Source organism: Ceratotherium simum, chromosome 10, assembly GCF_057802395.1.
Source record: "Ceratotherium simum simum isolate JZ-2026a chromosome 10, ASM5780239v1, whole genome shotgun sequence".
NCBI classification, from domain to species: domain Eukaryota; kingdom Metazoa; phylum Chordata; class Mammalia; order Perissodactyla; family Rhinocerotidae; genus Ceratotherium; species Ceratotherium simum.
The window spans coordinates 46,084,290-46,111,382 of NC_141909.1; the positions used below are offsets into that span (position 1 = coordinate 46,084,290).

Sequence of the window (27,093 nt, forward strand, 5' to 3'; positions counted from 1 at the left end):
GTATAGTACTCTATTGTGTATATATACCACGTCTTCTTTATCCATTCATTCACCAGTGGGCACTTGGGTTGCTTCCAAGTCCTCACTATTGTGAATAATGCTGTGATGAACGCAGCGGTGCAAATATCTTTTCAAATTAGTGCTTTCGTGTTATCTGGATAAATACCCAGAAGTGGAATAGTTGTATCATATGGTAGTTCTATTTTTAATTTTTTGAGGAATCTCCATACTGTTTTCCATAGTGTCTGTGCTAATTTACATTCCCACTAGTAGTATAAAAGGGTTCTCTTTTCTCCACATCCTCTGCAATAAATGCTATTGCTTGTCTTTTTAATAATAGCCATTCTGAAAGACGTAAGGTGATATCTCATTGTAGTTTTTTGGTTTTTTTTTTTTTTTTGAGGAAGATTAGCCCTGAGCTAACATCTGTTGCCAATCCTCCTCTTTTTTGCTGAGGAAAATAGGCCCTGGGCTAACATCGATGCCCATCTTCCTCTACTTTATATGGGATGCCACCATAGCATGGCTTGATAAGCGGTGGATAGGTCCACGCCTGGGATCTGAACCTGGGAACCCCGGGCCGCCAAAGGAGAGTGCACAAACTTACCCACTACGCCACCGGGCCAGTCCCCATGGTTTTGATTTGCATTTCCCTAATAATTAGTGATGTTGAACATCTTTTCATGTGCCTGTTGGCCATCTGTATATGTTCTTTGAAAAATGTCTGTTCATATCTTTTGCCCATTTTTTAATTGGGTTGCTTATTTTTTTGTAGTTGAGTTGTATGAGTTCTTTATATATTTTGGATATGAACTCCTTATTGGATATATGATTTGCAAATATCTTCTTCCAATTGGTGCATTGTCCTTTTGTTTGGTTGATGGTCTTCTTTGCTGTGCAGAAGCTTTTTAGTTTGATGTAGTCTCATTTGTTTATTTTTTCTTTTGTTTTCCTTGCCTGAGGAGACATATTCAAAAATATACTGCTAAGATCGATGTCAAAGAGCGTACTGTCTATGTTTTCTTCCAGGAGTTTTATGGTTTCAGGTTTTACATACATTAAAAGGAGCATACACCATGATCAAGTGGGATTTATTCCAGAGATGCAAGGATGGTTCAACTTTTGCAAATCATTCAATGTGATACACCACATTAACAAAATGTGGTGATGCAGACATTAACATTAATTTGACATTAACAAAATGTCAAATGCAGAGAAAGCATTTGACAAGATTTAATATCTTTTATGATGAAAACTCTCAATAAAATGAGTATAGAAAGAAAGTACCTCAACATAATAAAGGCCATATCTGATTAACCACAGCTAACATCATACTAAATGGTGAAAAACTGAAAGCTATCCTTCTAAGAACAGGAACCCGACAAAGATGCCCACTTTCACCACTGTTATTCAACATAGTATTGGAAGACCTAGCCCAGGCAATTAGGCAAGAAAAAGAAATAAAACATATCCAAATTGGAAAGGAAGAGGTAAAATTGTCACTATTTGTGGGTAACATCATTTCTTATATAGAAAACCCTAAAAAATCCACTAAAAAACTATTAGAAGTAATGAATACAATAAAGGTGCAGGTACAAAGTCAACATACAAAAATCAGTCACATTTCTATAGACTAACAATGAACTTGAACTAGCAGAAAGAGAAATCAAGAATACAATCTCACTTACAATTGCAATAAAAAGAATAAAATACCTAAGATTAAATTTAACCAAGGAGGTAAAAGACTTGTACACTGAAAACTATAAGACATTGCTGAAAGAAATTGAAGAACACACAAATAAATGGAAAGATATTCTGTGCTCATGAATTGGAAGAATTAACATAGTTAAAATGTCCATACTACCTAAAACAATCTACAGATTCAACACAATCCCTATAAAAATCCCAATAACATTATTCACAGAAATAGAATAAAGAATCCTAAAATTTATATGGAACAACAAAAGACCTTGAATAGTCAAAGGAATCCTGAGGAAAAAAAACAAAGCTGGAGGTATCACACTCCCTGATTTCAAAATATACTACAAAGCTATAGAAATCAAAACAGCATGGTAGTGGCACAAAAACAGACACAGGTCAATGGAACAGAATTGAGAGCCCAGGAATAAACTCACACATTTATGGACAGCTAATCTTTGACAAAGGAGCCAAGAACATACAATGGAGAAAGGAAAGTCTCTCAATAAATGGTCCTGGGAAAATTGGACAACCACAGGCAAAAGAATGAAAGTAGACCATTATCTTACACCATACTCAAAAATTAACTCAAAATGGATTAAAAACTTCTCATATCTTTATGACAGGGGGTAGTTTTGCAACTTACAGCAAGGCGCCTAACCCTCCCATGGAAACTGGGAGATAGAGGTGCTATTTTCTTTGATGTTTACATTTCAAAGAGATAGCTCCCAGGTCCTTGAGAAAAGCATTAATGGGTCATCAAGATGACAAATGGCCTATCTAGTTTTCAAAAGGATTTATACACAGTTCAAAGAGAGAAGAAACTACTTATGATTGCAAGTTTTCTAAAGAACACTGAGAAAAATCTCTGAGGAAAAAAGAGGGAGAGGAATCTTTTCCCTTATTTCAGCAGGGAGAATTAATCCTCTTATTTTTAATTTTCATTTGTCCTTACACATCCCACCCCCATGTATTCTGATTCTGCAGGTCTTCTGATTCTGAGGCTTTGATGTGCGTTTTTAAAGCTCTGCGGGAGATTCTGCTAGCCAGTTCAGAACAGTGTCTTTGAGAGTTGTAGCCAGCCTCAGGCATCACAATCATCTGAGGAGACTGATTAAAATACATAATCCCAAGACTTGAGCAGAGAACCACAGAATTTTAATCTTGGGGGTGAAGCTGGCAATTGCATTTAAACAAGCCCTCCAGAGGATTCTGACGCTCTCTAAAGACAGGGAATTGATACTGGCTCAATACAGAGTTGGCATAAGGGAAGCCATATTGTAGAGAGGAAATCATATTGTAACTTGGAATGACCTCCAACTAACTCTGGACTTTATCGCCCCTCCCAGCTGCTATAAGTTGATAACTTTGCTCTTTTGAGTTCCTTAGGAATGTGATGACCCCCGAGCAGAAAGTCTATGCTGATAGCCATCATTAATACAATTGAAAGATCAGGGTATAGGGCGTTGCTCCAGTCTCTGATGCATATCAAGTAAAACAAAAGACTGCCAGGAACTAAGACCAGATGGATGCCCCCACCCTGGGACCAAATGCCTCCCCCACTCGGAGACCAGCCCTCTATATTATTGGCCTGTAGTCTTTGTTCTGTAAGATGGTTTCTTTAGGACATTAGTTGGCCATCTTCCATCTTGCTAGCAAGCTGTAATAAAAAGTCCTTTCTTTCCTACCACCTTGCCTCTTGACTATTGACATGACCTGTGGTGGGCGGAAGAACCCCTATTTGAGCAGTAACAGAATCACTACCTCAGAATACAGCATCAATTTTCACAAAGGGATACCTGTACACCTGGGGAGACCTGATGATTATCCATAGGCCCCGAAGACTTGAGTACTTTGAAGGAATCATTTTCTAGATCCTCAAATTTTAATTTTTATTATTCCAAAAACTGATCTGAGGGTAATGCCTGTGGTCTTCTCTGCCACATCTTTCTCTTCCTCCCATCTGCTCATGGTCATCTTTCTCCCTCTTTAAACACAGGAAAAGCATAAAAAAGGAAGGCTGTATATTTGTGGTTGTCCAACATCCCCACCCTAATCCAATACTCTTTTAATAAAAATATGTACCAATAGAAGAAGAAGAAGAAAAGGAAGGAGGAGGAGAAAAAGAAAAAGAAGAAGAAAAGGAGGGGGAAGAGGTGGAGGAGGAGAAGAAAGGCAAACCTCTTAACTACCATGAATCTTCAAATGATGCCTTCTTCTTCACTGGGTAGGGAGAAGGGGCTGCAGTGGAGACAACTCAAGAAGAAATAACTCGTGAGGGAGAATCCTGGAGCAGCTAAGCAAAGAGAACTTGGCCAAGGAGTACTGAAGGCATCCTCTTTCATCATGACAACAAATATATGGCAAGGCTCCCTGTATCTTAGAATTCAGGAGTGAGATAAATATTTAAAAGAAAGGTATTACTATGTTTGCTTGATTTGCGGGAAGAAATAAAGTTAGATGTTTTCTGACCCCCAAAACCTCCATGCTTTTATTTGGCTGACTGGTCTGACACGAGGACTGGCTTTGGCTATGTGGGGGGAGGGGAGAATTTCCCCCTTCCTTTCTTGGGTCTTATGGCTGGTCAAGCAATTAAAATAACATAAGGCAGGTTAACAGGAGAAAATAAAATTTAATATATGTGCACATAAGCATGAAAAAAATTCCAAAAACAGGCAAAATTAGATATATATGTCATTCTGGACTAAGGAAAAGGGGGTACAGGTCTGGGACTTCGAAGGGAAAGGAGGCAATTTACAGGAAGATAAAAAGAGTTAATGTTTGGTAAACAAATGTTTGTTGGGCTGTGTGAAGACAATGGGACACAGAGAGGACTTTGATCAAACAGGCCTTGCTAGCTTCCTCCCTGTCTGCCACATCTACTTCATATTATACTCTAGTTACCTGTAGTGATATCTCTTTCCTGGAACAGATCCTCTATCTAAATTCCTTTCAGGCAGTTAGTGGGGGAGATGGAAGTTTCTTCCTGAGTTTTTTGTTTCTTAGAATAATCAGCCTAAAATAATCCTCAAGCCAAAGTGGCACATTTTGAGGTGGCAAATTTTGCCCCCCTACAGTTAACCTGTGGAAAATGGATAACATTGTCCAAAAATTGAAGGAGTTATATTGCAGCTCCAAGGCTTTGAAGAAAATATATAAATGTATTAAAAGCCCATATACCACATGGTAGGAATTATAACCTTTGCAACTTATAAAATTCTGACGAAATTTTTTTATGTCAATTTAAATGTGTGCTAGAAGGTGTATAGTTTTTTGATTTTGTTTTATTTTAATATTTAGGAAGTACATGGACACAAATGTTTAAAAAGCGTAGCCTGAAAAGACTGGGAGGCATGAGACCCTGGACAAATTTAGCCCCATATAGGGTAATACAGCCCAGTATGAGCAGAGACCACAAGAAGGGAGCACAGCAACTGCTCCCACACACCAGCAGCTCCATATTTGTGGTGAGTGTAACAAGCTCTTAAAGGGTCCTATTAAACCCCTGAGAAAATTAATGATAGAAAGCCCATGATACTGAGTAGAAACTCAGAAAGGAGCAAAAGTGGATCAGTACAGAAACCAGAAAAAATTGTCAAAGAAAATTTTCCCCAAAGCTAGAAAATATCACCAATTTCCTACTAATATGGAATATGTTGAAGAACTTACCTACTTAAATATTATTTATTACTTATATGCATCAATTAGGATTTCTTTGGGCTGCAAGTAACAACCATAGGCTCCCTTAAGCAAACTGTATTGGGATTTATTAGGATCCTGAAGTATCTCACAGGATCCAAAGAAAGAGATACCCTAGACTTGAGAAACAGACATAAACTAGGTATTGGTGAGGAACCCAGGACGTTCTCTTTGCCTCTCCCCTCTGTTTCTCGGTGAGCATTAAATTCTTTCTTCTCTATCACCATAGATGGGCTCTCTCTATTTCCCAAATAGAGAAAATGGCAAAATGGTTCCAGTAACTTCTGAATTTCACTTGTTACAGGTCTATTTGTCTGACCAAGGTCCTCTCCTGGGCCAATGAACTGTGGGCAAGGGAACTAGATCACATTTTAAACAATATCAGTGAAGTGTTCAATGTTTTCAGTCACGGAGTTTTACATTCATTGCCTCATTTAACCTCATATTAATGACCTCCAGTCAAAGACCACCAGAAACATATCAGACATTGAACAAAGTGGATTTATTGACTCACCGCAATGAAAAAGACCGCATGCCATGGAGAACTGTGGGGTGTCTTAGTAAGATGATGCTAGAAAGGACTTATTATAACCTTTTTTTTTTTTTTTTTTGTGAGGAAGATCAGCCCTGTGCTAACATCTGCCAAGCCTCCTCTTTTTTTGCTGAGGAAGACTGGCCCTGGGCTAACATCTATGCCCGTCTTCCTCTTCTTCATATGGGATGGATGCAGCCACAGCATGGCTTGCCAAGTGGTGTGTGGGTGCGCACCCGGGATCCAAACTGGCAAACCCCTGGCAGCCGCAGCAGAGCGTGTGCACTTAACCGCTTGCGCCACTGGGCCAGCCCCAAGAGAGGACTTATTACAGATAATTAAAAACGTACCTGGGATTTTGGTTTTACTCAAATTTGGTGAGGACAACAATTGCCATTGAGAAGATAGTTTATTATTCACAGTCCCCAAGAGGAGTGGGGCATGCCACAGGAGAGAACCCTGAGGTTGGTTGCAGGCAGAGTGAGAGGAACTGGGGAAAAGCCTTTATTGTGGTCTTCCTAGGAAGGAATGGGCTGCCCAGGTTTAGGATAGTTTGAATAATTTCAGCAGGCTCTGGGGTGTAGAGGCTTCCCCTAGTTGTCTGATGCTTGGTTCAGGGGAGATTAGGACACGGGCTCAGTCTCTCATAAATTTGCTTGGGCTTTGGATTAGTTAGTTTGCATATGAAAGGTGGGCTCAAGGCAGCAATGCCCCAGAGGTCAAAACATCAAATACAAAAACTAGAAAATGTGGTTAATACAGTAAGATTTGGTCTTGTGTTAGGAGACTTTGGGAATGGGTACAAGAAAAGTAGGCTTTGCTCAGCATTGGATGTTGTCAAGAAGCAGGACTATTCTAAGACTGGATATCTTCATAATTTTTATCTAGATGGCGGAATGAATGAAGCAGAGCTAAAGCTAAAATTGGTAAAGCAGCAGCAGTTGTTCAAATTAGCCAAAAAATGAAGATGTTTGGTCACTTGTGGTTTGGACAATATTCTTGTTTTTGTTTTTTTCTTATTTCTGTTTTTGTTTTTTGGTGTTCAGACATAATTATAGAGTGCTTTTGTGTTTTTCTTTTGTTTTTTTTTTCTTCATCATGGTCACAGTGACCTTGTCTCATGTTGGTGTTCTGTGAAATTGTTTATGGGCAACAGGAGTGTTGAGTTGAGTAGCAGGCTAGCTTCTGGATGTCAGAGGCTGCTTCTCTCTGTCTCACAATAATCCTAAAACGTAAGTATTACTATTATTCCCGGTTTCCAAATAGGGAAACAGAGACTTAGAAACGTTAAGCTACTTGACTAAGATCACAATGCCAAGAAGCAGTAGAGTCTTTGTTCCCAGGTACTTCAAGATTCTACTTCCACCCTGTGTAAATACTATGCAAACATAGTGGTTCTCTCTGAAACTATATACTTAAAATACGGAGAAAAGCAATGCTGAGATATGGGGGGCTAGGTAAATAACCCGAAAGATATCCACTCTCCTACGAATGTGTTTAAGTGAATTAGTAACTAATTCCATCGGTGCTTTGTTTGTAGTGTTACTCTGATAATATTAGTAGCTTTCTTCGATTGGTGTCTAAAATATAAGTAAAGAATCAGATTCAGGGGTTAAAGTGGAAACATCTGAACCCAGGAAATCCCAACTGAGCAACTGGACATGACCTTGATACCTAAATAGGAACTATTCACCATGAGGAATCCAAGAATTAAGTTCCAAGAAGTGGTATAAATGACACTCGGAAGGAACAATTCCTGGTGGAATAAGCTGGTTTCATATAAGCAGCTTATTTACAGCATATGGCACAATTTTCTCGGACTAAATTGATCAAGTTAATTCATGGAAGACATTATTTTAGGAGATGATTAAACTGTAATCTGGCCAGCCCACAATCTGTTTCTACCCGTGTTGTCCAGGAACAAGAGAAGAGCAAATGGCCTGAGTTCCCTTCTTACTCAGCAGGACAAAGAAACGCCTTCCCAAAGCTTTTTTAAGGGATATAAAGAAGAATTGAGATGGAAGCAGTTGTATATAAAGGATATTGTTTTGCAAATACCCTGAAGACCCGGAAAAGTTACTATGTTTCATCTCACAATGGAGTGTTTCATATACAATGGTTATGAAAGTCTGCAACTTTGTGATTATCACATGTATCTGGATTCCTCTATTGAGTTTATGAGTTTTAGTATGTTACAAATCCAAAGCAACAGGTTAAGACAAAATGTATGAGACATTTATTCAGTGCACATAAACCTGAGTACAAAGAATAGAAGAGTTATAATAGCATGTAAATACTTCTGTGTGAGTGTATTTATTTTAGCACATATATGTCACACAGACCTAACGCGAAATAGGTAGGGGAGAAATTACTTCATGTTTGAAAATCTGCCATGTATAATTTAGAAGAATTCAGAGTACTGTAAAAATGCCAAAGCTCTTCATCTATGAGCTGTATTTTCCCAAGAGATCTAAAGGATTTATGAAATTAAAACCAGTACCTATTAAGTAGCAAATTAGGCCTCATGTACTAGAGTTACTTCTGTCAGCACTTAAAAACTATACAGTAAATACAAAGAAACAAATAGAAAGTGCTCAAATGGACAAATGTTTCCTATCAAAAACTTTACTCCTTTTAAAGAAACGCCTGGAGCTTCTGAAAGATGAAATTTTAACAATAGAAAATTTATGCACATACACCTATATATACATAAAACCCCAGGCCACGAGGAGAGTTAGTCTAAAAGTCATAGTTGTAACACAGTAAAAATAACAATAACTATAACATCCTATCTGCCCTCTGAGAATCAAGAGCTTTACACACAAGAGCAACAAGACTCCATATCTCTAACAAAGACAGTTATAACTGTCAGCATATTATTATCACAACCTAGAGAAGGGTGAAAAGTTATATCACGACTTTTTCATTGAATGCAGCGGTAACGTCCAATATCATTTCAACACATTAAGTAAAGAGCAAGAAAACAGCCACACTGAGTTCACAATTGTTGTTTTTTATATTGTTTTTTGGCTTAAAACAACTGTGATAATTTATTTAGCTCACAAATCTACACTACTCACTCCTGCTCCACGCAACATAAACTGGGCAGTTTGACTGGAGACTGGAGGATCCACTTCCAGGATGGCTCCATCCCATGGCTGTTAGCTGGAATCCCCACTGTGGCTGCCCCTGAAACACTTACATGTGGCCTCTTCATGTGTCCTGGGCTTCTTCAGAGCATGGTGGCTGGTATCTAAGAGCGAGTGTCCTAGGAGGACACAATTGTTTTTTAAAAAAGCAGCTTTATCAAGGTATGATTGGCATACGGGGAAGTGCATATATTTAAATGTACAATTTGATCAATTTTGGCAGATATATACTTGTGTAACCATCACCACAATCAAGATAATGAACATATTCATTGTCTCAGAAAGTTTCCTCATGCCCTTTGGTAAATTTCTCCCTCCCACCACTCCCCAGCACTCACCATCTGCAGAGAACCACTCCTTGGTGTGGTTTCTGTCACTGTGGATTACTTTGCGTTTTATATGGTTCTCTACAAATGTACTCATACAGTATGTTTGCTCCTTCACGTTCTCTCTCACTTTCTCTCAGGAAGAGGGTCTAGCCTCTTTTACTCAGCAGTTATTTTGAGATTCACCCATGTTGTTGCAGGTATCAATTGTTCATTCCTTTTTATTGCTGAGTAGTATTTCATTTATGGATATGCTACAATTTGTTTATGCATTCACATGTTAATGGACATTTGAGTTGTTCCCAGTTTTGGGCTATTACAAAAAAAGATAATATGAACATTCAGGTACAAGTCTAAATATGAACATATGCCTTCATTTATCATGAATAACTAGGAGTGAAATGACTCGGTCATACAATAGGTATATGTTTAACTTTTTAACAATCTGCCAAACTGTTGTTTTCCAAACAGTTTCTATGATTTTACATTCTCATCAGCAGATTTCCAGTTCCTCCACATCTTGGTGGGACTTTTTAATTTTGGTCATATTAATAGGTGCATAGTGGTTACTTCATTATGGTTTCCATTTGCATTTCCTTAATGACTAATGCTGTTGAGCATCTTTCCATGTGCTTATTTGCCTTCTGTATATACTCTTTGCTAACTATTCAAATGTTTTGCCCATTTTTTTATTGGGTTGTTTGTTTTCTTATTGAGTTTTGAGAATTCTTTATATATTCTGTATACAAGTCTTCTATCAGATATGTGATTTGCAAAATTTTTTTTCAAGTCTGTCACTTGTCTTTTCATTCTCTTAACAATGTCTTTGAGGAGCAGAAGTTCTTAATTTAAGTATCACTTATTAATTTGTTCTTATAAAAGAACAAATCACGTTTTTGCTGTTACAGCAAAGAACTCTGTCTAAACCCAAGTTCACGAAGATTTACCAAATTTTCTCCCAAATGTCTTATAGTTTTATATCTACAAGCCATTTCTCTGGTATTCTGCCCTGCAAAATCTACCTACCTAGTCTTCCCTAAACTCCCCATCCGTCTCTTAACTCATAGAGACCAACAGGTACTGCCTGGGTTCCCCCTCCCTACACCACGGCCTTCACACTTACTCCAGACAGTAATCTGGAGCAATTGTAGGACTCTCCTACTAGCTTCCCAACTCTCAAGAGTCACTGTACCTTGTTGTCTCCTGTCCAATGTCTTAAGTTCCAGTGTCTCATACATTTTGTCCAGTTCTTTAAATGTTTCAGGCAGGAAGGTAAATCTATCCCCTGTTGCTCTATCTTGACCACAAGCAGAAGTCCTGTGAACTCCTGAACTTGAACAAAACTGCCTTTCTTTAGTGACGAAAGTGCAGTTAGAATACGTCACCACATTCCTCTAAACTTTCTTTTCCTATAAAGCCCAAAGCATTTAACAGCCTGTGGATAATCATAGATATTTCTGTAACCCTCAAACTAGCTGACACTAAAACAGGTATCAAAAAGAATGTTCTGCCTGCCCTTTCATAAGGGTGTTTTTCCTTACTCTAGCTGTTCTAAATTTATTATTTTTAAAAAACTACCTAGACCCTGTGAGATAGACAGCTAGTTTCTCAAAGCCTTTTATAAAAGACTCATGAGGGCCGGCCCCGTGGCTTGGTGGTTAAGTGAGCGCGCTCCGCTGCTGGCGACCCGAGTTCGGATCCCGGGCTCCCACCAGCACGCTGCTTCTCCGGCCATGCTGAGGCCGCGTCCCACATACAGCAACTAGAAGGATGTGCAGCTATGACACACAACTATCTACTGGGGCTTTGGGGGAAAAAATAAATAAATAAAATCTTTAAAAAAAAAAAAAAAAAAAAGACTCATGAGGGTGGCCCAGCAGTTATCTGAATTGAATCATCATATTACTTCATTAAGGCCATCCCAATGTGAAACTAAATATGATGCCACCATAATTCTCTCAAGTTATAATGCTCACTATCCTGGATTATATAATGTGCACCTGACAATACCAACAAGCAACGTCTTGTGATTTTACCCTATGTTGTCAGTATAACCACAGACATAAAGTTCACTTTGTGTTACCTGGAAAGAAGGCAGATGGAAAAATTAGCAAAGAAAAGAGAAAGGCGTTACCAAGGTGCCAGAAAAATCCATGCTACTGCCCAGAGCCCACCCTCAGATCACTCAGGAGAAATCTCTTAACATAAGAGGTCCTAATACTAGGATTTCTGCCTCCTGGGTGGGGTGGGAGTCCTCCATCGTGAGATGGCCTCCTTTCCTGGAGAATGGAGCTGAAAGAGCCCTCTCTTCATTGTCAGGTGTTTCCCTAAGGACTCTTTCCTTTATTTGATATCCTTATTTTCACTTTCCATTTCCCCTTTGACCGCTGTGTTCCTGACACCCATTGACTTTGTCAAGGGAGGTAGTTTCACCCTCTTGTGAGCAGAATCTCTAATATTTATAACAAGCACCTCTTGAGCCCCATATTCTCAATAACTACCCAGCTTTTCTCGGTATTTCTCTAGTCCAGGAGGATCCCATGTCTTTCATAGCAGGCACTGTGCTACGGGTGTGTTTCTTGCCTGTGTTCTCAAAGGAGTGAAAATAAATGAGAGGAAAATAATTGTTTGCCAAATATCTCTTAATCTACCTTGTCATTCATCAGATTTGGAAACACTCATGCATTAGTTAGTTTTGCTTCTAGAATGGGGGTCCAAATATTTCTTTCCAAGGCCCCTTGTACCTAAGGAGTTGATTGTGAGCCCATTTTAAGTAACATGCCAGGCCCTGCCCCCACACTGGTTGACAAACCTGGCAAAGAAAGGGGAAGCAAGAGCATTGAGCTCTTGTGTGTGACCACCAAGCCTGCATCCTGAGCCCTGCATTTTTCCTAGTGTTGGATCCGCAGGTGCCATGGGGCCTTCTGCCTGTCTGTCATCTTTCTCAGAGCCGGCCCTGTGCTGCCACCCGTCTGCCAGGTGTACACTGGCACTGAGTGACACAGGGTCCTGAGTCTACCGCAACCTGAGGAAGATCTGTCCCAGCCGTTTGTGGAATCTATTCCCTGGCTGAAGACCTACTTCTCTTGACTGAACTTTCTCTTTCCTATTGTATGTAAACTATTTGACACCAAACTCAAGATTTTCCTATAGTTAAAAAATTTGAGCTAGCCCTGTTCTCTTTTCTATTTCTACAAAACCATTTTTGATGTCTGTGGCCTTATATTTTTCTTTATGCAAACATATTATGTTGTCTTAATGAATATTTTTATCTACAGCATTTCACCTCAAGAAGTGTTACTGGAATGGGATATAGAGAAGAATGATACTATCCCGGCACACTTTTTACTTTTGAAAAACAGCACAAATTATCTATCCACTCCAAAAGGGGACAAGAGACAGGGCCTAGTAAAAGTTGTCCAAGTCATGTACTCACTCACACTCTCACTCACTCACACACAGGACGAGATCTTGTATTCCAGCACGTTCCACTCAGGGGTCAGTGCTGGCAAGACTGACGGCCACTCTGGTCTAGGCCCAGTGGGAGCACAACTCTTACCACTGTCAATCATGTGTTCCTCCATGTTTTACTCCTTGCAGGCAGTGGGGTTAGCTACGATGTGTATTAAGAAAGAAAGGGCCATGAGAGATGTAACTGCATAGAAATAGGAGAGAATTGCATGAGGCTGGGGGTGTTGTCATTATGGCCTAAGCCTGAAAGGTCCAGTAAACTACAAACTATTTAACAGGATGAGACAGTCCCTCCATAGTCTTAGTCCTATAAAGTCAGAAATGAACAATTAAAAAGAAAGAAAGGAAGGAAGGAAAGAAGAGAGAGAGAGAAGGAGGGAGGGAGGGAAAAGGAGGGGGAGGTGGCAAGGGAATCCCCTGACCAAAAAAATTGACAAAATAGAGTACTTTGCTTTGAAGGAGCAGGCTATAGGCATTCTCTCAGGGCCTATTAACTCTTAGTTTCTTTCATTTACTAGCTCACAGTTGTTTCTAGAATACCTTAGTAAGTGGAAGGGGTGTGGGTGGGAAGGAAACTGTCAGCAGTGCTAACTGTCCTTCAAGCCGGGTCCACTCAGGAGACGTGGCAAACATTTGGAGACAACCTCAGGTTCCTCCCCAAACCGTGAAGATTTTCTTCAGAAAACTAGTACCCATGGCCCAGGATGAAAAATATTTTAAAATTAAAAAAATAGAGAAGAGAAGGTAAAATATTAAAACTAAAAATTGCTAATTTTTAGTAGTTTAGCAAAAATAAGTCAATGAAATACATTTAAGAAATGAAGTTTATAATATAGAAATAGAAGGCACGTGAAAAGGATAATATACAGGAACTAAAACAAACAAATAAAAGGAGCTATATTGTGAGCCCTGTGAGATCCAAGACCATGTCGGTCTTATTTACAGCATGGTGCAGAGAACAATTAGTACTCAGGAAATATTTACTGAATAAATACATTAATTTTTGAACTGTAATTAAAACCACTTTTTTCTTTGAAAGGAGAAAGGATTAAAAACTTGAGCTTTCACAAACATAAATATGGAAAGTTAAAGGAAAAATAGGGCTGGAAACAAGAGGGAGAGAAGAGGAAGGGGTGAGGGGGAAGACACGGATGTGCCATAGACTAGGAGGAAAACCCAAAGATAAACATGCTTCTTGGGGCCAGCCCCATCGCTTAGTGGTTAAGTGTGCGCGCTCTGCTACTGGCGGCCCAGGTTTGGATCCCAGGCGCGCACCGATGCACCGCTTCTCCGGCCATGCTGAGGCAGCGTCCCACATACAGCAACTAGAAGGATGTGCAACTATGACATACAACTATCTACTGGGGCTGTGGGGAAAAGAAAAGGAGGACGATTGGCAATAGATTTTAGTTCAGAGCCAGTCTTCCTCAGCAAAAAGAGGAGGATTAGCATGGACGTTAGCTCAGGGCTGATCTTCCTCACAAAAAAAAATAAATAAATAAACATCATGCTTCTTGGCAATGACAAATTGTAAGACAAACCTATGGGACTAATTAACATGATAGAATATAGCCATAATGAAAACCAAAACAAAACTGAAATAAACAATGAATGAAAAACAGGGAAGAGAAAAGGCCTGTAGCCGCTTCTGTAATACGGGCTGCTAATTGTCTTCCTTGGGGCACTTGTAGATGATTTGCTTTGAATCCTGGCTCCAACACTTCCACTTTGCTTCCTGGGGTAAGGGACTGAACCTTTCTGAAGGAGCATTAGCTACTTTTGCTGTGGAATGGCGGTAGTAATGCATACCTCATAGAGTTGTTGTGGACATGACAAAAGATAATGAACGAAAAGTGCTAAGCACAGTGCTGGCACCCAGGGGAAACCTCAGCAAAGAGTGACGATTATTTTATCATTACACACCCCATCCGCACATCCAGGCCTGCAGCTGCCCTTAATAACAGCAAGTCACAGTGGAGCTTAGCTTTTGACGTATTTAGACAAGTATATCGTGCTCTGTCAGAAATGGACAGGACCTACCCTTCAATGCTCCAGCAGCCACCAACAATTAGGAGGCAGATAGGCTGGCCTCACTAGCTGTCCAATTTAAACTTTTCTTGATATCTTCAGGTCAAATCATATATACCACACATTACCATATAGAGCTGTTCTTAGGGATTGTTGAGTTATGATGATAAACACTAGCCAACACTAGTGCCATCTATTGAGAGTCTATTCTAGGCTTAACACTGTACCAGGTATTATTGTCCCCATCTATCAAACAAGAAAGTGCAGAGAACGAGTACTTTAAGCTACCCTCAGACCTCCATTTAAGTTCTTCTGCCTCTTCCCTCATTGACTTATCAGCTGTCAAACTCATCAAAACCACCATGGGCCGCCTTCTGGCTCTCAACCCTGGGATACACATTAGAATTACTTGCAGGTCTTTTAAAAAATGCCCAGGCCACACCACTCCTAGTTGATTTATGATGCACAGCAATGCTGAAAACAAAACAAAAAACCCAACACTGCTAGCCATGTCTTTCTCACCCTTCCACTTATTAAGATATTGTAGAAACAATCAACCGTGGGCTAATAAATAACGAAAATTTAAAGTTAATAGCCCTGCGAGTATGCCTAAGGCCGTCTTCTTCAAAGCAAAGTACTAAATTTTGTCAATTATTTCAGCCAGAGGATTCTGTTATTCTGTTTTCTTTTTCCTTCCTCCCTCCTTCTCATTCTTTCTTTTTAACTGTTCACTTCTGGCTTCACAGGACTGAGACTATGGAAAGACTATCTTTGTCCTATTAAATGAAGAGTTTGTAGTTCAGACATATTCGTTCTCTGTAATGGACATTCTTGTTGCTTCTCCAACACCTCCCTCTCCTTTTGGCAAGTATCCTGACCTTCAGATGTACATCCTCTGCCTTGAATCAAACATGCTTCCAGGGAAGCAGACCACTCCTACTTGTAAGGTTGGAGAACCTGAATCAGGCCTAAACTAATCCACAGATCCTTGCTGAAGTTACTATTTCACAGGTAGAAAAGTAGCACCATACAAGTAAATGTGGCCTAAGGAGAAATGCTTCTTTTCTCTTCTAAGTGCACTTCTGGAAGTGACTCCAACCCCATCCCTGCACTTAATAGCTCAGGGGTTGTAGCCATCTTGTGAACAGATGGGGCAGCCTGCTGTAGAATGAAGCTGATGCCAGAAAAAGCAGAAATGAGAGATGCAAAGAGTCAGGGTCTTTCACAATAACTCTGAGTTACTAAATTAAACCAACTGAACCCTACTGCACTTCTGGAAGTGAAGTGAGCCAGTAAACTCCCTTTAGTGTGTAAGCCAGTTCGAGTTGGGTTTTCTGTTATTTGCAACTAGATGCATCCTGAAAGATACACTGCACATTTTATAAGGAAGGGAATGTCTGTTTTTTTAATCAAATTATATCTGAAAAAGCTAGTAGAGTGCTAAAAACAACATATTCAAGTTTTAAATACCTTTTGCTGTCATATTTAACAGCTATTACCATACTAAGAACTGCTATTTGGCTTCAGGTTGTTTTTGCAAGAAATGTGGCAAGCTGTGTCAGTCAGTCAGTTCTGTGATTATAGCGGGAGGCTTCAGTATGTTGTAACAGCTATTCTAGTCTATAATATGGGGTTATTAATACCAGATGAACAAGAGAGATAACATTCGGCACATAAAATATACAGTAAAACAATGTATAGAATAGCACATTGGTTTTATTGATGGCGGAAGAAAAAATTCTTTCACTTGTAAAAGGTATTTGCTTTATTTAACTTAGTATTTTTTCCCACTCTTTGTGTGGGTTGAATTTTTTTTTCCTCTAAAATCTGCTTTTTTATTCTCCAAATAATAATATCCACCATGGCTGCATCTCATTCTGAAGGGAGAGCAGGAGGTCTATCAACAGGTTTTGACCAGAATGTTTCAGTCAACAGCTCCTTTCTTCATAAAGACTCTATTTAAAAAGAGAGGAAGAAAGTGAAATTGGACCCTCAAAGTAATTTTTCCATACTCAAGATACACTTCTGCTGAAACTTATCCGTAAATGTGCAGTGCTTGCATAAATATCAATAGATCTCAAGTAGAATAAATTGGACACTGTTGTCTAATTTATAAATATAATATCTACAAACAAATATGTAAACAAAAAAGCAAAATCTTTTAAAGTTTCTTCCAGAAATTCTTAAACTACATCTCTGTCACTTTTAGCCCCTTTATTGCTAGCATGTTGAGTCCAGGAATTTGGATTAACTGAATAGTTTTTTAACAGAGGATGACCTAAAAAAGATACAGTCTGCCAATGAACTTCTACTTCCCTCCTACCCACCTCCATTTCCCCTTTGAGTACCCTGAATTGGTTTAGTCCACACAGGTAATTTATTTTAGTCTGTCACCTCCTCCTGCCTGCTCTGCACCTTTGTTAAGTACCACTTTAGTTGAAATATTTTGGGTGGTGACAACAGAAAGAGCTGAGAGAAGCCCTGTTTGCTCCAGTCCTATTTCAGCTTCACCATGAAAGAAGACTTGGGCAAGGATGGGGAGAGTTGCCACAGCTGCACACGAACAGCTCATAAGTTTTGCAAAGTAAATAGTCTCCTGCTTAGAAAATAAAGAGCTTTGGGTACTATTATCCTCACATGATGCCTTCCGCCGGCTTCATGGGGTTCTCTAACAGCTATCTTTCTAGTGATCATTTTCCTGACCTTGATTTGAAAAATTCTACAAAAGGATGCTGGATGAGATTGTCAAAAAAAACTGGTATTTAAAAAATACATTTTTGGTGGGCCGGCCCTGTGGCTTAGCGGTTAAGAGGGCGCGCTCCGCTACTGGCAGCCCAGGTTCGGATCCCAGGTGCGCACCGACGCACCGCTTCTCCGGCCATGCTGAGGCTGTGTCCCACATACAGCAACTAGAAGGATGTGCAACTATGACATACAACTAACTATCTACTGGGGCTTTGGGGACAAAAAAAAAGGAGGAGGATTGGCAACGGATGTTAACTCAGAGCCGGTCTTCCTCAGCAAAAAGAGGAGGATTAGCATGGATGTTAGCTCAGGGCTGATCTTCCTCACAAAATAAATAAATAAATAAATAAATAATACATTTTTTTACCAACTAAAAACGGTGTTAAAACCTGGACCTTAGGGCCAGCCCCGTGGCTTAGCAGTTAAGTGCGCGCAATCTGCTACTGGTGGCCCGGGTTCGGATCCTGGGCACGCACCGATGCACTGCTTCTCCGGCCATTTTGAGGCCGTGTCCCACATGCAGCAACTAGAAGGATGTGCAACTATGACATACAACTATTTACTGGGGCTTTGGGGAGAGAAAAAAAAGGAGGAGGATTGGCAATAGATGTTAGCTCAGAGCCAGTCTTCCTCAGCAAAAAAAACAAAAAAAGGGAGGAGGATTAGCATAGATGTTAGCTCAGGGCTGATCTTCCTCACAAAAACAAAAACAAAAACAAAACAAACAAACAAACAAAAAAACCTGAACCTTAGAAAATAAACCAAGTCATGGTATTTATGTAGCAGTCTATGCTTAGCTATTGGTCTCAAGGTTTCTGGTAATACATGAAACTGTGAAGACCATTCTTTCATCAAACAAATAACAAACTAGAAATGAAGTTCAAAGTGAGTTAACATTTATTAAACCACTTTGCATGCTGAGCCTAAACCTCCACAGCACTAGGGAGCTTCACACTGATGTGTCTTAACACTTTTCCCACACAGGCTGCCATATCTCTCTCTTCACAGCAGGACATAAAACTCTAACCACTCTTAGACTGGACCATTGCAATCACTTCTGAGATTCTTTCCCTCCTGGTACTGTAATCCTTCCTACTGCCAACAGCAATCTTTCTTAAGCCTAATTTTCATTATATCACTCTTATTCAGAGTTCATCATAGCACCAAACACATCAAAGTCAAACTCTCAATGTGTCTAAAGCCATACTCTTTAGTCACCACCAACAAATATTTTTAACACCCATTGTTTTGGTTCACATACTCAATTGTAGCCACTGAAAGCTGCCTCCTGTGGACTCTGCTTCTTCCCTTCTTTAAGCCTTCCTCGGCCTTTAGAATGTCTTCAGAGGTCTCTACCCTACCATGAAAATGGAGCTTAAAATTCATTTCTAGGGGCCGGCCTCGTGGCGTAGCGGTTAAGTGTGCACACTCCGCTGCTGGTGGCCCGCGTTTGGATCCCGGGCGCGCACCAGTGCACCACTTGTCAGGCCATGCTGTGGTGGTGTCCCACATAAAGTAGAGGAAGATGGGCACGGATGTTAGCTCAGGGCCAGTCTTCCTCAGCAAAAAGAGGAGGATTGGCATGGATGTTAGCTCAGGGCTGATCTTCCTCACAAAAAAAAAAAAATTCATTTCTAAGGCCTGCTCCTACTAATAATTAGTATCTAGTTCCTAGGATTCCAATCATTTCAGAAATCTTTTCAAATGACATAGTTTTGGTTGGTTTCACGGATTAAAGAACTATGGGTAGTTTCTCTATCCATATCTGCTCATATTTCTAAGTTGTCTGTAACAATTATGACGAATCCAGGAACTACAAGTTTGGAGTTTTGGGCCCCATCTCCCCTCAAAGTTCGGATCTGACTTGCCGCCACTTTTCTCAGACTTGGGCCTATTTCTGCACATTGCTCCCGAGGCCTCCTTCTCTCACCTAGCCCTGACTCCCAGCTGTCTCCTGCTTTCACTAGTCTCTGATGTTGCCCTTAGTACCAGGTTTAAGTAGAATCCAATTCCCTCTCCACCTGTGGGAAAGTATATGTGTATGTGAGGTGGTGGTGTAGGGGGCTTGTAAAAAACCTTTTTAGGACAATCAAGGAATGCGTAAATTACACAACAAAAATTTTATCAATATATACACATATTTAATTTACACTTTTTTTTTTTTCTTGGTGAGGAAGATCAGCTCTGCTAATGTCCGTCGCCAATCCTCCTCTTTTTGCTGAGGAAGACTGGCCCTGGGCTAACATCCATGCCCATCTTCCTCCACTTTATATGGGACACCGCCACAGCATGGCTTAACAAGCGGTGTGTCCGTGCATGCCCGGGGTTCCAAACCTCGGGCCGCCGCAGTGGAGCATGCACACTTAACTGCTATGCCACTGGGCCAGCCCCAAATTTACACTTTTTTTAATAAACACTTAATAAACACATTTAATAAACACTTACTGAACAGCTACTATATGTCATTCATCACTTAGAAAATTATGCAAAACATAAAAAGAAAGATGATGACTACAAAATTATATTTTTTTAAAGAGATAATAGAAAGCGCCCTAAGTGTTTCTTACAATCTTGAATAAGTTTAGATAACAAAACCTTCGCAAAATTTCAGCATATATTAGAATTCATGCTTATACTTGCTAGAAGTCAAATGGCTGGCTACAATGTATATCTTTTTAAATGTTTAAGTTAATGGAAACCAAGAATAAGGAAATAAAAACAAAATATCTTTTCTCTCAAGAAGAAAATAATATATTCAGTTGTATGACAAAAGCAAAAAAAGAAATTCTTATTATTGCTGAACTGCCCATTCAAACACAGTATATCAAAAAGATATTTAATTCTGCTTCAAATTTTTCATCTTTGAATTAAAATGCAAAAATGAATAAAAAATAATTTTTTTCAACAAAGATCACGTGCCTTGCTTTTTAATTTATTTTTTAGGGTAAATTTTGTAGTGAGAGGTTTTTCAGGGATATCATCATGAGACTATCCCCCCCACACACACACACACCAAAACTAATTTTCTTTTTGATGTTAGGAACTCAAACTTGCTGTCACACATTTCCCATGTCAACAGTACAATCCAAAGCAAGTGTCTGGGAAAGATGAAAGTTTTAACTCAGAAAGCACAGAAAACCACTAAGATTGTGATGTTTAAATTGATTAGGAACAGTGTGCATTGTACTATTTGATATGAATAAGCTACAATTACCCCAGGATTGCAGTTTGTAATTTACTTTTAAGCAGTATACTCTTTTTCAAAGGAAATTTTCCATGAAACCCTAGTATATAAAATATATGAAGGAAACTCAAGAAGGGCTGAGAGGACTGAAGGCTCCCCCTTCCTCACTCTTGCGATCTCTCTACTTCTGGCCCTGCGAGGTCCTAGCCCCCAGGCACCCCTACAGAGTCCTAGGGTCCAGCACCCACTGTCAGGCAACCCCTGCCCTAGAGCCTTCAGGGAGTTGAGAACCTTTGGCCTTATTTTAAAACCTTGTTGTAAAAAAATCTGACAGAACTAGAAAGCTAAGAGGGAATTCTCAGTTTTCATTCACCTTAAAAGAGATTTAATTATAAGTACACTGAGCTTATTTTAAAAGTGGATGCTCAACCTTGCACAACATAAAGTTGCTGAAGTCCTTACATATACTTCGATTCTGCTTTGGTCAGTTCTTGCATGCTACAGAAAAATGCACCAAGTCCAGAAGGAGCTCTTCTGTGATACTATGGACAGTAGGTCACGTCTGTTTACTTGATGGCCTTGTATTAAGCACAAAGAAAAACCAAGGATAAGAGCAAAAAGATTCTACAGTGGCTTGCTCTGGTAAATCAGAAGTCAAGTAGCATCAAGCTTCCTACTACCTACGGAGCTAAGAGCTAGAAAACAGAAGACAACATTTCTTCACTTAGGATGACAAAACTAATTTTTAACCAGTGAAGGAGACTTGGGGAAGCTGAAGGAAATATAAGACTCTGGGACAGTGCTGTCCCACAGAAGTATAATGTGAGACACATTATATTAATTAATTTTCCAGTAGCCACATTAAAAAAAGTAAAAATAAATAGGTGAAATTAATTTTTTTTTTTTTTTTTTAAAGATTTTATTTATTCAGCTTTTTCGCCCCAAAGCCCCAGTAGATAGTTGTATGTCATAGGTTCACATCCTTCCAGTTGCTGTACGCGGGACTCGGCCTCGCGTTGGACGGAGAAGCGGTGCCTCCGGGCGCTCCCAGGATCCGAACCCAGGCCGCCAGCATCAGAGCGCGCGCACTCAACCGCTAAGCCACAGAGCCGGCCCGGTGAAATTAATTTTAATAACATTTTATTTAACCCAATGTATCTAAAATATTATCATTTCAATATTTAACCAATAAAAATTGAGACTTTTTTTTAACTGTCTTTGAAATCTAGTATGCATTTTTCATGTACAGCACATTTCAATTCAGGCTAGCTGCATTTCAAGCACTAAACAGCCATAGCAGGTTTGAAAAATTGAGAGTCACCTAGCAGGGGAAAAATACAATGTGGATAACAGCTTTAGCAGAATGAATAGCTGAAATGAGGAACTGAGAAAAATTTCTTAAAAATTCTCAGTGGTCTTGCTACTGAGAAAAAAAATACGGTTAAGTCTAAAATAGTCTTTAGAGTGATATATAACAAAAGCTATAATGGGAACACTATGATTACTAAAAAAAATATTCAAAAGCCCTGGCATAAGGAAAAAATAGAAATGTTACCAAAGATGGCAAAAATATTTCCTTTCAAAAACACAGTAAGAAATATGGTCTTTGTTCATCAAAATGAGATGTCTTAGATTGGTCCCATTATTTCCTGACTTTTTTGTTATATTTCTTTTCCTTTCTATTGGAGATGAAAGTTTCTGGATCTATAGCACAGGGCCCCAAAATTACATCTCAATAAGCAATCATGTTGTCCTCACCAATTCCTGAAGATATACTATGAAACATTTCCTCTTTCTTAAAATTAATTAAAATTAATTAAACAATAAAAAATAAACTCAGTTATCCAGGTTGGTGATTATCCAGTACTTAGTTTTCTTTCATCTTCCTGCTTTCAAACATCTAGTCATTTCACTGATTGTCATCACCTCCAAAAGAAGAGAGGAGGTAAAGAGAAAAAAAGGGATTAGGGATAGCATTTGTAGGGAAAAGTTTAGTGGAAAAGTAGTTGTAACTACGGTATAATCTTAAATACTTTATAAATGAAAGTTTTAAAATATCTTTGTTATATTATTATGAAATATTAATAATTGGACCTACATATTTAACATGAATAGCATCTTTTTTTATTTGGAAACCATCTCACAATGTCGACTTTACCTTTTCATATTAGTTCCGAGCCCGGGGAGGTTGATAAAACTGCTGGGTTGGCCGAGTGGATCGCCGTGGCTGGCCGTCACCTCCTCTACGGAACTCAATAGTTTGGTCGTAGGTGCCTTCTTCCTCCTATTTGCAAAGAGTAGTGATTTAACATGTTCAAAATAGCTCCAAGTTTCCTAAGTTAAATACACTTTATGGTCCCCATTTTGATTTACCCTCTTAAGTTGCCCTGGGATTCACATCTGTCAACTTTTATAACAGAGGGAGGCAGGGGAAGGAAAAAAATAGGGCAGGGACATTGTTAAAACTTTTGGTCCTTGGTAAGAGAAGAATAAAATTCATAGTGGTAATATTAGAATCAAATTTAATTCTAGAAAAGGAAATATTTCCACATAATAGCATAATTATCTCATCAAACGACTTGACACTGTGGTGAAAACACAGAAAAGCGAGTATTATAATAAAAATTTTCTTGACTATTTGGTCTTCTCAATATTTCTAGGTATTTATCATGGAAAGGGGTTTCAGTAAGATATGGAAAAGGGGTTGAAGAGCCAGAGAATGTTCACCAGCTGTCTGTCCTCATCTGATGAAATCTCCAACATCGTTAAGAACCTTACATCTAGAGACAGGAAAAAATAATGGATTGGAATGAGGAGGGAAAAACACTTTACATATAAAGAAAGCTTCATGCAAGACATAGCGATCACCACAGCAAGACACAAACTATTTTCTTCTCATGTTCTTTCTTACTGACGGGGTAGATCTACCAGGTCAAGGAATAGCATAGGAAAAAGGATAAGCAGATTAAACAGCAAAAAGAGTACAGTTAATTAAAATACTTGAAAAGGACTTAGAAGCAACAGAAATGTAGCCAAAAGCCACACTGGTTTCTTACTGAGTGCTGCCACCCTGTTATTTTAGTGTTTTTAAATTAATGCAGCTATGACATATTTTCCCTTTTAGAGACAGAAAAAAATTGGTTCTCAGTTTTTTGAAAGAGACAGCATCTATTTCAAAAGTAGAGTTTAAATTCCAACTGAATTATCAGAGCACAATAATTTGTATGATTTTGGAAATTTATCATATTTCTTCCTCCTCCTTTTATCTTTGAATCTTCTTTCCCAAAAGATTGCTTTCCTTTGACCCTACTAATAACATAAGAAATTATATGAAAGACTGAGTTCTATTCTTTAACTTTTACAGATCCCACTTTTGCAATTTTACCTGACGGAAGCAAAAGATGCTAAGATAATTTGATCAAATCCTATTATTTAGAAATGATATTTAATAGTTGGCATGAACATAGTTCTCATCATTAGGTATCCTCCATGGTATTCTTAAGAAAGAACCATTATTTCCATTTTATTTAAAGGACACTGAATCCCAGGAAAGCTTTGTGACTTTGCCCTAATACTTCCAAGGCAAACCTGGGTTTTGATTCAATCACTGCTGCTTAAATCTTTAAGTCTTAGTCTGCATATAAAAGAAATAAACCAATAACCAAAAATTAGGTATCATCCTTAAGGGGTCATCATTACCTAAATAAGAGATTCAAGAAGTTTGACAATATATCTGGCATAACTCAATAACTACATTTTAGAGACAAACTTCCAGATTAGCCCTCCTTTCTCTATGCCTCTTTTATTAACAATCAATCTCAAAATGGTTAGAAGCATCAGATATTATGTCTATAATTTAGCAAAGCCATTAAAATGCAGGAAGAAAAATTAAAAAGTGTTCAAGAAAGGAGAGAATTATTTGGTCACTGTTCTGAATGATGATTGTCAAATATTATAGCTAAATTTGAAAAGGAACTATTTAATTTTATGACATATGACAACATTTGAAGCTTTGCATATTAATTGAGAAGGATGAAAATATATTTGGTACTGTAGGAGATGAAGTAATTATTTCAGGAGCTACAATGGAATGTTATTTTTCTCCACACCCAGCTGCAGAACTGGCCAGAAGACATCTAAAAATCTATACTTTATCAATAAAATACACTGTTTAAGGTAGGACACTACATTTGCTGAGTGAGTGAGCTGGATTTATACAATAAATATAACATTGCTATTTGAAAAGCTGTGTCTACTGTGTTTAAAAGATTCACTGACTACACAAGCCAGAGCCAATTAAATGGTTTTATAGATGACTGACTATGAGATTTCTTTCACATTATTTGATGTCTTCACAATCTTTTTATACAAAGTAGAAGCAAAAAGTAAAAATGATTCTGACAGCTTGGTTTGCAGTTATTGTCAAAGGCACAATCTTGCTTTTTTAACTTTTAAATATTCCTTCTGTAGAGTAGTTGAGGGCAAACCTGGTTACCCACAAAAACCACTTCCTGTAGTCTACAGCTAGCAATTTTTAGCACTGAATGAGTACCTCTTTCATTTTATACAACACATAGCTCAACTGAATACATCAGTCTATTTGGAGTTATCTTTGAATAAAATTTATACCTTGTTCTTCTTCTTAGCCTATCTCCAAACCTTTAGGTTTCACTACTCTGTAACAGATTTAAAACTCAAACAAATGTCTAATTTCATAATTCATGAACATATTTTTAAAAATAGATACTACATTTGAGCTGGCCAGTCCTGGAAGGCCATCTAGTCTGTCCCCCTGGATTTGACAGATGAGGACTCTAAACCCAGAGAGGTGAAGAGATTTTCCCGAGTCACAGAGCTCATTACAGGAAGAGTCTAGACAAGGGCCATTTGGTTTCTGACACTCAGACAAGGTTCTTTGAAAGACTTGTGGTAACTTTCATAAAAAGGAACTGTCTAACATCATCTTCACCTAAGTTTTTGAGATTTAGAACCATTGTGTCGGGACTCAGATTTTTGCTCACCTCAGCCATGCTATCAGATAAAACCTGGTTTTATAATACTAAATAACTAATATTCGAAATGTGCCCTCTTCTCATGCCAATATTTACTATTTTATTGCTCCTTTTAATGGAAAGATACAAAACACAATAATCATTGTGACATCAAGCATGAATAAAGTGATATTTTTGGGGAAAAAAAGCACCAATGCAAAAAGGAGATGCACAACTTTACCTGTAAAACACATTTGACAGGTCACAACTACATCTTTCCTGCATATCATCTTCAGTCTCTCAATAGTGCACACCGTATCTGGAGTGAGCACACAAATACATATGCCCTCATTTATAAATGAGCTGTGTTGCAAAAGCTCACTGTAAATCAGTCACTCGGAACCTGGAACATACTTCAGTAGGAGGTGTGAAACACACTTAAGTAGAGGTCATGTTCTCTGTTCCACAAATAGTAAGGTGAAGTCCAGCTAAGTGTACAAACCAGTACTCTAAGGAAGGTGCTAGATCAGTGGTTCTCAACTAGGAGTGATTACACCCCCCAGGGGGCATTAGGCAGTGTCTGGAGACAATTTTGGTTGTTACAAACTGTAGGGGTGAGGCGGCGAGGAGCTGTTGCTACATTTAATGAGTAGAGGCCAAGGATGCTGCTAAACATCCTACAATGCACAGGACAGCCCACAGGGCAAAGTAATTACCCAGTCCTAATGCCAACAGTGCCACGGTTGAGAAACTCTGGGCTACACAAATGAAGGAGGAGAAAACCTCCCACTCCTAAGTGCCAGGGCAGCCTGGAAAATAATTCTGAAATTCAGGAAGTTTGGGTTTGGCACCATTCCTCTTTTTCTTTTTGGATATTTCTTCTGCCTCTGCCTCTAAGGCCTAAATGCTGACCCAGCTCTCTAGGGAACTTTCGTGGGGGGCTCTATTTGCTGACAATATTATGTTTTCCTCTGCTCCAGCTACATATTCATATTTGCTTAACTTACTGAATCCCTTTATCTTAAATTATCATTTCTTCAGCATTTTCCCACAGCTGTAATTTTGTGAGGAGACAATGAGAGATCATTTGATTGGCAAGGGTGGGGAGTGAAGATGGCAATTTCCTTCATAGAAAACAGAAAAACTTATTGATACTGTCACCTGTCCTTTAATAGCTTCTTTTATGTATAATTTAATAAAATTTATTCTAGTCTGTTCCTTCTAATAGAATTTGTATAGCAGTCACAAAAACATAAGCCAGCATATGAAA

General features: G+C 38.8%; 1 protein-coding gene across 6 annotated transcripts in view; it reads right to left on the reverse strand.

Annotated features, from left to right (window-relative positions):
- Positions 1-622: 622 nt before the first annotated feature.
- Positions 623-27,093, reverse strand: part of TDRD3 (tudor domain containing 3) — a 173,907-nt gene continuing 147,436 nt past the window's right edge. For 2 of the 6 annotated variants that reach the window (XM_087436001.1, XM_087435999.1), the window contains 2 exons: positions 22,991-23,116; positions 16,602-16,858 (listed from right to left, as the gene is read on the reverse strand). In XM_087436001.1, coding sequence (XP_087292127.1) covers positions 23,000-23,116 — 117 coding nt within the window. In that variant the 3' untranslated portion in view covers positions 16,602-16,858; positions 22,991-22,999. Of the gene's footprint in view, positions 958-8,159; positions 9,198-16,601; positions 16,859-22,990; positions 23,117-27,093 lie in introns of those variants that run through there. The other 4 variants (XM_087436000.1, XM_087436003.1, XM_087435998.1 and 1 more) reach the window with 4 other exon arrangements.